This window comes from Haliotis rubra, unplaced genomic scaffold, assembly GCF_003918875.1.
Source record: "Haliotis rubra isolate DU_JTF1 unplaced genomic scaffold, ASM391887v1 Scf190, whole genome shotgun sequence".
Classification (NCBI taxonomy): Eukaryota; Metazoa; Mollusca; class Gastropoda; order Lepetellida; family Haliotidae; genus Haliotis; species Haliotis rubra.
The window spans coordinates 948,143-960,113 of record NW_025765892.1 but is presented as its reverse complement, the minus strand read 5'-3'; the positions used below and the strand labels follow the sequence as shown (position 1 = coordinate 960,113).

Sequence of the window (11,971 nt, the reverse complement as noted above, 5' to 3'; positions counted from 1 at the left end):
AACAGTGCGTATTACAGGGTGTGAGGTAGGGATGCCTCTTCACGCCTTGTTGATTCTGATTCTGAGCCACATATTATGCCTGATACCCAGCGTTCACACCCACTTGCCCCTGAAACCAAGGTGCTCACTACCCTGATATTTTTCTCGGGGTTTTTTCTCCACGTTTTCACTTTGGTCCAAAACTACTTCCATCGTCCGCTGGACTATGCAAAAGGAGATAACTCGTGCCTCGCATTTCTCTGTCTCTCTCACCAAAGAGTCTCGATCTAAGCTTAGATCGGATCGTAAGATCGGGACCGGCTAGGATCGGCCTAAGATTGGTTAGTGGAACGGGTGTAACTTTTAGCTAAGACGATTGTAAAATTGGCGTAACTTGCTAAGATTGATCTTAGATAAGATCGATTAGGTGGAACGACACCCAGATCGTTATGTGCTGGATATGTCACCCCACACCATAGAACTGTCTCCACCGAATATGTCGACCGGTCGAATGCAATTAGGAGGAAAACGTTCGTTTCTCCAACGGTAAACGCTGTCTTCCATTTCGCTGGTGAAGAAGAAATCGTGATTCATCACTGAACCAGACTCGCCTCCGGTTCCTAAGGTTCCTCTTCCGGACTCTACGACACCACCGCAAGTAACTGCGCCGATGGAAGTCTCTCAAAACACCAACGACAACTGTGCTTCTTGGTCGAATCCCCACTTCACGCAATCGATTTTTGACAGTTTGGTCGGAAATTTTTCTAAAAACAGGGATGCGTTGTGCAGTCTCTACGGCTGTGGCAAGACGATGACGCAAGTGAGGAACCCGGATGTAGCGGTCCTGGGTTTGTGTGGTAACTCTTGGACTGTGGCTTTTGGGGCGATGTGGGGCAGAATTGGTCTGCAGGAAACGATCGCAAAGGCGAGATATGGTGCTCTGATGAACGTTGAAATGTCGGGCAACTGCAGACTGCGACTCTTCTCCAGGTAAAAACGAATAACAAAATTACACACAACGTTTGCCTTATGATCAATACATAATGTTTCGTATAATGACCAGTCAGCCCCGGCGAAATTCATTCTTGATAAAAGAGGATCATCATAAGGGTAAATAGTTTTTAGAATAGGGAAGTGATCACTCCCACATAGGTCATCACGGACCATCCAATTAAATTCACTACACAAGGTGGAATCGGTGAGTGCCAGATCGAGGACAGAATATATTTCAGTGGCCTGATGTAGATCGAGGTCGAGGAATCATCATTAAACATACATATGTTATTCTCTGAAATTAATTCCTCAAGTGTTTCAGCTTTATCATTAGTGTGGGCACTTCCCCAAAGCGGGTTATGTTCGTTCAGATCGCCCATGATGATACATTTCTTAGGAAGCTGATCATACAGATTTTGAAGATCTGATTGTAGAATATTAAAAGGAGGACATACATGTACAAGCTGCACAGTGTCAATATGATACACTGTGCAGAGTCAGACGAACAGCAACAGTCTGAAGATATATCTCAAGTGAGACAGTATTCTGTATGTTTTAGACAAGTCTCTTGGAGACATAATGCTGACGGTCGAAAATCTTATATTAAATAGTATTTCGTTGAAGTTATTTTTAAGTCCTCTGCACTTCAACTGAATAAGACCCGGTGCCTCAGTTGGGGAGATCTCTCGTGAATGTGAGGAGGAACTACTCCTCCGCCTGTTCTGTGAGGGCAGAGTAACCTCCATCTCTGAAGGTCCAAATGAATGTTGGAGAGGAACCTCTAAAGGCGAAGGGACGGTAGGTGGTAGGTTTCTGATTAATCTTTTTCCAGCTACCTCAACATTACAAAATTGTTTGATTGACTAAAGATTTAGAGATTGCTGTCTCTGTGCACACCGGACCTGAAGTGAACCACTATGAGAATTGGCAATCTTAATTTCATTTTATTCGATTTACTTCTTTGTTTAAAGTGAAATTCATCGGTACGTTTTCACTACAAACAGACTATAGCATACGTGTGGCATGGTGGAGGCCCTGAAACTTATATTACTTTCAAGAAAGACGTTGCATCCGGCAACGTTTATTGCCGAGTTGCCATCATCTATTCAGTAAAATGTAGTCTGAATATTTACTTTTGGATATGTGAATATGCATATGTCATTCGTCATCAGTCACATTCTTTGTAACTTCCGCTGCTAGGATCGATTCAAGAGCGATGGCCATAGGTTGATCATTACGTTAATACTGAAGAATTATCGATTGTGCTCTTTGAAATTGCATTGCATGGGTAGATTCATATGACTATTGATGGTATTGCACAAGAGTTCATGAATTCATAAAAACTTTATGCATACAAGAACATTGTGCATATTTATTGTATTGCTACTGAGTGATCGCCCTTATCTTATGGTCATTTTATCATATCATTTTCACTGCTATTTCCTGATGTTGTTTGTGTTGGAATTGTGTGGGCTTTGTGTGTGGTAGTGTAGGATATAGCGAACATTGGAAGGATCATGGAAAGAATGTTTTCAAGTAAGTTAATTGCATGATATTAGCTGTTTGGGATGGTTAAAGTCACACTGAGCCACATTCGAGCTACAAAATGTATATGACGGTGGCTGGAAAGACACCTGGACAAGACAATCCAGTGACGAATGTCATCAGCGAGTCAAACCGTCGGGGTCTCATGACACTCTAGCACGTGACTGGATTTCCCCATGGATTAAAAGTAGAGCTGCAAGCATCTGATAATTGCAGTTATCAACAGGAAATGGCCCAGAAAGTCATCATCATGCTATTCAATGTTTCACACTGTCCCCCGTAAAGCCATCCATGCGGAGATCCTGCCAGAATCGGACCTGCATGCTTGTTGTTAGCCCCGAATGTCTTAATATCTTGGGTTTCCCTTGCTGATTCATACAACTATTCCACAATATTAAACTCCAACTATGGTCAGCTGGTGTTGACTAAGTTCGTTTTGATACTCATACTCAAACTGATCACAAACATATTTGAATTCAGTCCAGATTCTTGTCGGAGCGGCGGGGTAGCCGTTAGTTAAATTGTTTGCTCATAAAGCTGAAGACACAAGTTTGATGTGTTTACAATGGGCCAATGAATCCACTTCCTGTCGTCACCAGCTCTCATATTGCTGTAATATTGCGGGTAGAGATGTGTATCGACACTAACATACTCTTGTCAATGTAGAATGTATCAATAGCCTTTGACTAGTTTCTGAACAATAAATATATGTTGTTCTTATAAAACAAGGTTGACGTATAAATGATACGTCAAGTATTTGTGGATGTATCTGACCATGAGATGAACTGGTGAGGATGTGAACTTCCAGCATTAATGTAAATCACTGTTGTGGACAGACTGGTTTCATTGGACGTTGACAAACAAATGAAATGTGAATGCTACATTGAAGGTTATGCCATCTGGTATTGGGTAGTACTGCTCCCGTCGCCACACCTACGCAATGTTCTGGCAAATTATGATCTGGTTCATCTTTGTCCCAGAACACCACGTCCAAGCCACTACCATCGGTCCATGTCCAGTTGTAAAATCTTTTGGGGGCAGAGGCACCAAGCCAGATTGATTCACCTGCAAATAACAACAACCTTTCGAACACAAGTCTTTAACAGCATATTAGCTGCATCTGTTGACATCATAAGCCCAAGATAAGAATACTGTCCCAAATGATGCAGATTTGGTGAAACCGCTGGCTGCCTTAGCGTCATGTTTACGTTGGTGGCGTTGTCCAAAGCACTAAGGTGATCGTAACAGCCGTATCTTAACATCGACTTCCGACAATCGTAAGTCTTTTTTAGCCTTATCTACAATCAACGGATTCTGTGTTGTAAAACGGAGGGCGGAAACATTCATATAACTATGTTAAACGTGCACAGTGTTTACATTCCCTATATAGACCCGTGCAGATTCGGGTTAGAATCGGTCTTGAGTCATCCATGCTTGTCGTAAGAGACGACTAACGGAATGACACATGTCATCGTATCCCAATTGTGTAGCAGCCCATGCTGTTGATCACTGGATTGTCTAATCCACACTCGATTATTTACAGACCACCGCCATAAAACTGGAATATTGCTCAGTGCGGCGTTAAAACAACATCCAATCAACCATATCCTCTATAACCCAGCCGTATGTTCCATTACCTTCGTGGGGCGGTGGGGTAGCCTATGGTTAAAGCGTTCGCTCGTCACGCCGAAAACCCGGGTTCGATTCCCCACATGGGTAAAATGTGTAAAGCCCATTTCTGGAGTCTCCCGCCGTGATATTGCTAGAATATTGCTAAAAGCGGCGTGAAAACATACTCACTCACTCCATTACCTTCGTAGAGGCATTTTGAAGTATGAGCATATACCTGTATTGTTATCCTTCCTGTAGATTTAATGCTTGCATTTATGTAACACTATATATCCTTGTCCTTAGATGTTGGCCTAACTATTTTGCTATCAGTCAGTGGGGTGCACACTTACCAGATCTGCGACTTATCTTGGTGATGAGGCCTTTAATGCCGGCGCTGTTCACTTTCACAAGGTGGCTGTCGTATTGATGACACGTTTTGTTGGCGTCAGCCCATGTTTTCCTTGATTTGTTGAGCTTGTAGCAGAGGTCGAGATCTCGGCGCCATGTGAAGCCATTGTCACAGTCATCTAGAGAAGAACAAAGTGTAGTGATGACTCACCCACAGAAGAGTGTGCAGCTGACATTGTGCCGATGAGTGTGTTAAAATCTCCCCAACTGACGTCGGTGTCTACATTTTGTTAGTTTGTTTGTTACAGCACTATTCCTGCTATATGGCAGCAGTCTGTAAATAATCTAGTCTGGATCAGACAATCCAGTGATCATAACCATGAGCATCGATCTACGCGAATGAGGTACGATGACAGGTGTCAGCCAGCCTGACACCCGATCCCGTAAGTCGCCTCTTTTGACAACCAATTGAACCAATTCAAACCTGGATCTTTACGGGTTAGTTTGTATGATTAAATGCTTGGCAACATCAATCTATAACTATAACTTTTTTTATTTGTGATAGACATAATATAGTCCACGACGCCAGAGAAATCCCATTGTGCAAATTGAAATTTTAAGGCGTATATCTTTTAATGTAAACCGGGGTAAGTATTAGGAAAGGGCAGGACAATTTCAGTTCTTAACCATGCACCAACATATCAGAAGGAGTGAGTGTGTTGGGTGTAACAACCCTTTGAACACCACTCCAGTAACATCGCGGTGTATCAACGTAATGTTGGAGAAGAGACCGACCTGAAACCTACGAGCACCGGTATGGCGCCGACACACCTGGAAACCTGCGAACCGGGATTCGAACCCACGACCATTGGTTTTCTGGCTTGCCCAACGAATGGTAGCGCCGAATATAACTGGTGCTTCCGAAACCTAACTGACCCGGAATTATGTCACTTGCTCCCATGACAACAAAATCTGGTTCGGGAATGTGGAGAAACATTCCCACACTGATGTTCTTTCCCACAAATCATTATCGTCACCACCATCTCAATGTACACCAAACACAAAAGTCATATGACTAGAACCTATGCCACGCTCTGTTTTATAATCTGAGACTGTTGGACGGTTGTAACAATTTATCGTAACTGTGACCTGCATGAAAAGTGTGCTGTGGAGTAGAAACAATTATTATTGTGCAACTCATTGAATAATAATAACGATGGATCGGTCAAGTTACAAGGGGGAGGAGTTATTGAGCATCTTGTGGAAGATCAGGCCTACACCTACCTGGGAATGCAAGTTCCAGACAAGCTCCAGAATGCCCAGATTCAAGACAAACTTCGGGCCGAGTACAAATCTCGCTTAAAGAAACTCAGAGCTAAATGCTAGAAACAAGGTCAAAGCCACCAATACTTTTGCTGTGCCAGTCCTTTCCTATTCCTTTGGAGTAGTTGATTGGACAAAGCAAGACATCCAGAGTCTTGACCGCCTGACCAGAAGGACCATGTCTGATAACAGAGCTCACCACCCTCGTTCCTCTCTTAATCGTATTTATTACCCACGGGGTAGTTCGTCATAACACCTTAGAGTGATTTGATTGGCTAATACGTGAACTTTGACATTACCGGTACTACCTTCATCACTCATTCCCTTCACGTTTTCATTCAGAAGTTTTCACACCTTCTGAGAGCATGTAAAACGAGAACACTTCTATGAAATTAAATAAAATGTATTTTTAGTGTGGTTACAAGCATAGGTTTTCAATCCTTTAATAACTCAAGTTTCTGTACATTAAAACGAAATAAAACAATCTAAATAAGTAAACAAATACCTCTACTACTACTACTAGGTCTATCGTGAGTGTAAACAAATATGGCGTCGCCCATAAAAGTTAATGATTTGGTCAACTGGTTGGAAGAGTTGTGAATATTACCAGGCCATTGGATACCTTCAGTGTGTATATTGTCGGGACTGCACAGGGGGTTTCTAACATACAACATCAAAAGATGAGCGGCGCTCTTGTATCTCCATCACTGCCACTGTCGGCTGCGTCTACTTGTTCTCCCGCACATAACATGTTTCTACTGCCACTGCCATGCCTCCCGTGGTTTCTCATGCTGGCTGGCTGAGTATGGTTTTACGCCGTTTTTAGCAATATTCCAGCAATATCATGGCGGGGACACCAGAAATGGGCTTCACAAGTTGTGCTTTCTCATGCAGAGGTTAAAAGCATTTATTATTTACAGTGACTCCTCCTCCGATGTAGATCATTAACCACAAATATTTGAGACATACAGTTCCCTGTTATTCACATTCGGCTTCTGCTGTTGTGTGTGCCGCTGTTAATGCTTCCTTTCATCTGTTTGTTTGTGAACAGTTCTCAACATGACGACAGTGATGGCTGACTGACGTTTAGGCGAGATTTAGGTCACGTAGTTAAGTTCAAAATGTTTACACTTTACAAGTGTTTTGACGAATTACATTATTGCATTTGAAACCAATTCATCAATTGAAAAGAATTGAATTTTGATTCCGACTTGATTATGTCTTACTTTATTTATTTTCTTGACTAGTTAAAGGAACTACATTGCCTCTACGCAGCGTACATTTTCCTTGAGTGAAGCGGTTGACATTCCATTCACCAATATGATGTTTTAATCCGCGTTGTGCGGTTCTATATAGAAAAGCAAAATATTGCTTTATGTTAACAATATTTTCATTTTTTTAGAACGTGGGTAATAAATAGGATACAAAACTCGTTTATGTCCCTCGTGAAATAATTTTGTTTTGTCACTCGCTCGTGACAAAGCCAAATTATTTCACTCGGGACTTAAACTTGATATGAAAGGGGAACGAGTTTGATATCCTATAAATATATGCCAATCAATTCTGGAGGTTGGGGTTTGATTAATGTGGGAGGCTCTTCATGATAGAATGTTATTTTGTACTTTTGCACATATTTATTTATCGGATGATCCTCTGGAGATGCATTGCAAAACGATGAAAACGAGGAATTCCACAGCTATATTAAGCGTGCAAAGGTTGTTTGACAAAACTTGAAGTTTGAGGTTAATTTTGTTGATGGCAATGTACTGCTGGACAGTACACCGATGGGAGTATACCTTCACCAAGCCTGACCAGAGTCGGTCATTTGTAGAGAAGCTTTCTGAGAAGCCATTGCATCATGTGTACATGCAGTGCGTGGAACAGAATAGCAATCCCACCGACTCTTTCGCCAGGATGAAGTCGGAAACTGAGGGCTTCCTTTTGCTGGACATGATGGCATGGTTCGTTGCTTTTACTACCGTCTCCGTCACGTGGCTTTGACTCTGAGGTCCATCCATGATACGACCCTGAAGATGTCCAGGGCGTCATGGAAAATGATGCTTTCAAACTTCTCTGGAATAGGCCCATATACAGCCTCAGAAGAATTCCAGCCAACAAACCTGATCTTGTCCTTTTTGATAAAGCCAATGAATTTATTCATATCATTGAATTTTCTGTCCCTTTTGACAGCAATGTGATTGGCAAGATTCAGGAAAAGCATGATAAATATGCGGACCTCGCCTTTGAAATGCCTCGCTTGCATCCCAAGTACACTGTCGTCAGGCTCCCTATTGTTATCGGTGCCCTTGGTTAGGTACCTCCTGATCTCTTGGCGCAGATCAGGAGTGTGCCCAGGTTCTCCACCGGGAGCACAGCCCTTCTGACACTCTGGGTAATGCAGAAGGCTGCAGTGTTGAGGAGCCTACATATTCTCCGGAAAGTTTTTGGTTGGTTCGACTAGGCAGCGTTTCCTGGGAAAAGTCCCCATTCGCTGTCTGGTCTGCATGTAGAGGGGGGCAAGGGCCCTGAGCTGATGATGAGCCTTACCAGCCTGAATGTGCCAGGATCACCCGAACCCTCTCTGCTGCATTTCCATGCTGATAAACATAATAACAATAATTAAATCCACACCGACATCATGCGTATTATTAGTATTACCCTGGATAGCCCAAGCTGCGCTAGAAGGTTAATAAACACATAACCACCGGGTACCGATTTTCTGCTGGGTGAATTTTTTTTAACAAACTCACTAGCCTAAGGTGAGATCACATGTATCGCATGTGATTCGTTGTGGGGAAGGACTGAAGCCCTAGATACTCTCAGGAGTCAAGCTGCCAAACACGGTCGCCCATCCAAGGACTCTACGCGCCCAACGTTCTTAGCTTTACTGATTTGTGACCTGAGCCTTCTACACAGGACTACACACCATGATATTACATTATGATTTGTTTGTTTGTTGTTTAACGCTTCACTCAGCAGTTCTGCAGTCGAGTCTGGACCAGACAATCCAGTGATCGATACCTTGATCATCGATCTGCGCAATTGAGATACTATCACCTGTATGAACCATGTCAACGAGCCTGACCACCAAATGCCGTTAATCGCCCCTTACGACAAACGTGGGTGGTTGACGATCAGTTCTAACCCTGGCTTTCTCGGGTTCCATGCATAAGGAGAAGGCTCGCCAAGCATAGTATCGAACGATGCTTTGAAACTGTTCAACATACCTCTGGTCCATACGAAGTAGTCTACATCACGTGTTGTCTTTCCCAGGGTTGTTTCCTCAAACAGTTCTGTAGTCAGCTGACAGGTTTTGCTGTTTATGTCGTAGAATAACGAGGAGCAGTTACGCTGGTAGTAGCATTTAGTCACGCACTCTCTCAACGAGAAGACAGGTGTTCCTGAAGGTAGGGACGCCATGTAAACCCTTTGGAACAACAACGACATTGCTACTTCCATGTCTAAGTGTGAACAAACAACAGTGTCAACTGTCCAACCGTTCCCACAGGTCTGTGATGTAATTCCGCCCTTTGCGGCATCACAAGATGTATTTCCACCCTTGATGGCATCACGTGATCACGTACCACGTGGTAATACTATTACAGCCAATCGGAAGGCAGAATTTGTGCAATTGTAATATAATCATCTACAAACCCCTCACCAGTCATGCTCGTTATTGACAAATCAGCGATTTATATATTAACTCACTCAGTAACCTATTCACAAAACTGTCGTTACCCTCCTTGTAATATTCCACTACGTCAGTGTGTTTCACACTACGAACTACATTGAATAAGGACATACTGTTGAAACGACAGATGAATAAATGAAATAAATGCATGCAATGAAAAGAATATTCTCAACTAAAATATTGTGCATAACGCTTATTTTCAATTATTAAAATTTAATCAAAGAAGACAAAGGTTCCATTCCAGCTGCTTACTGCCTGCACAAGATAATGTAAGGTTTTGTGTTAGCGTTAGTGTTGCGGATGGGAATACACCCTTATGAATATTTTAATTCGTCGGATATAATACCTTCTCAAACTATACTTCCTTTATAGATGCTGTGTGTTTGTGTCTTGATTGCCGCCACAACTTAGAATTACCTGCAGACATCAATAATATACTTTAAAATCAAGATTCCCAAGATGACCATTTGGCTTTCACCGGACTATAAGTGTTGTGTGGCAGAGGCTTTACTGTCACTGTACCTAACACAACATGGCAGCAGACAAGATCGCCTGGCGATTATTACAGAGAAAAAGCTCTCAGCGTAATGGACAATGGGCACACACATCTAAATCCGTTCAACTTCACATAAATAGTGTGATTAAACACACCCTGCTTCAAGGCAAGCAACAACTCTCCGTCGCACAGAAAATGTCGCTCATACTGTTCATGTAGCAGCAGTACACATCTGTGTAAAACACAAGAACTTATATTAGTATCTGCTTTGTATTTCTTTTTACCGACAATTTCTGTTTACCGACTAAAGCAGGACAGGGCATCCAGACTTTTGAGTTACCGACATCCTCGCGCGATTTTAAAAATGCTTATTCTTCAACACGTAGACGTTAATAAGCAAATTCAGTGCATTCAATGTATTCACACCATCAAAGTTTATCAGTGTGCTAAATAATGTTGATTGTATACACGTGGAAGACTGCTAATTCGAGGGGAATAATCGCCAAGCGATCTTGTCTGCCGCCATGTTGGTACAGTGACTGTGTTGCCGTTAACACTAAGAATTTGAAGCGAATTTCATCTGCTAAGTATCATCTATCTTCTATCGTGTTTTCTAGAACAGATGTAAATCTTGTCGAATCATGCCTGAACTATATGAACGATTTCAGTCTTGTTACCCCATGCCTAGCATGGCATAGATCAGGGATTTCAGTCTTGTTACCCCATGCCTAGCATGGCATAGATCAGGGATTTCAGTCTTGTTATCCCATGCCTAGCATAGTTCATTTGAAGCATGGGCTCCTTCTGACCCTGGTTTTCCCCTGCGGTGTAAACTTCCGTGTGCAGGGAAGAATGCATAATGAGAGAACATCATCGGCTCCGAGTTTAACATATGCCTTGGTACGTGCACATAGTTAATGGCCGTTTTAGGAGTGGGAAACCATCTCATATCATAGCAAGAACATTTTGATGGAAGCATACATTATATATTCAAATGTTTCTTCTCGGTAAGGAATAAGAAACCCATGCTCTGTTAAGCAGGTTTAACTGAGAGCAAACGCTTTTCACACATATGGGTGATATCATGAATAATGAAGATAATCCAAAATGAACCAAGCAGAACCCAGAAAATGGTATTAGTTATTAAAGGGTATTATAAGCTGTCAGGGATGGACTGTACATCTAACTATATATATTTGCATACAACAATTATATCCTACCAGGCTAAGAACGTTTAAAAGGTGATAATTTAATTCAACAATCCAATATGTCAACGATCACTACAGCTAACATTAGGCCACCATACTAAGGAACATTTCGTCCAGGTAAATGCACGTTTCAGCTTAATCATTCCTGTTGTGTCAGAGGAGACGATACGTTGTGTGTTTGTGAACGTTGGATGTGTGTTTGTGAACGTTGGGTGTGTGTTTGTGAACGTTAGATGTGTGTTTGTGGACGTTGGGTGTGTGTTTGTGAAAGTTGGATGTGTGTTTGTGAACGTTGGGTGTGTGTTTGTGGACGTTGGATGTGTGTTTGTGGACGTTGGGTGTGTGTTTGTGGACGTTGGGTGTGTGTTTGTGGACGTTGGATGTGTGTTTGTGGACGTTGGGTGTGTGTTTGTGAACGTTGGATGTGTGTTTGTGGACGTTGGGTGTGTGTTTGTGGACGTTGGGTGTGTGTTTGTGGACGTTGGGTGTGTGTTTGTGGACGTTGGGTGTGTGTTTGTGAACGTTGGATGTGTGTTTGTGGACGTTGGATGTGTGTTTGTGAACGTTGGGTGTGTGTTTGTGAACGTTGTGTGTGTGTTTGTGGACGTTGGTGTGTGTGTTTGTGGACGTTGGGTGTGTGTTTGTGGACGTTGGGTGATTGGGTGTGTGTTTGTGAACGTTGGATGTGTGTTTGTGGACGTTGGATGTGTGTTTGTGAACGTTGGGTGTGTGTTTGTGGAACGTTGGGTGTGTGTTTGTGGACGTTGGGTGTGTGTT

The 11,971-nt window shown here is 42.5% G+C and overlaps 1 protein-coding gene across 1 annotated transcript; it reads right to left on the bottom strand.

Moving 5' to 3' along the window:
• Positions 1–2,774: 2,774 nt before the first annotated feature.
• Positions 2,775–9,312, bottom strand: LOC124274394 (secretory phospholipase A2 receptor-like). Its single transcript, XM_046709774.1, has 4 exons — positions 9,027–9,312; positions 4,479–4,655; positions 3,455–3,582; positions 2,775–2,885 (listed from the first exon to the last, which is right to left on the bottom strand). The coding sequence occupies exons 1-4, from the start codon at positions 9,256–9,258 to the stop codon at positions 2,775–2,777; spliced, it is 648 nt and encodes a 215-aa protein (XP_046565730.1). The 5' UTR covers positions 9,259–9,312.
• Between the last annotated feature and the right edge of the window lie 2,659 nt (positions 9,313–11,971).

Coding starts and splice junctions, on each gene's coding strand:
- LOC124274394 (XM_046709774.1), bottom strand. CDS start 9,258: ATGGAAGTAGCAATGTCGTTGTTGTTCCAAAGGGTTTACATGGCGTCC. Junction 4,656..9,026: donor CTACTTCGTATGGACCAGAG/GTATGTTGAACA, acceptor GTTCTTCTCTAG/ATGACTGTGACAATGGCTTC. Junction 3,583..4,478: donor CAAGATAAGTCGCAGATCTG/GTAAGTGTGCAC, acceptor TGTTATTTGCAG/GTGAATCAATCTGGCTTGGT.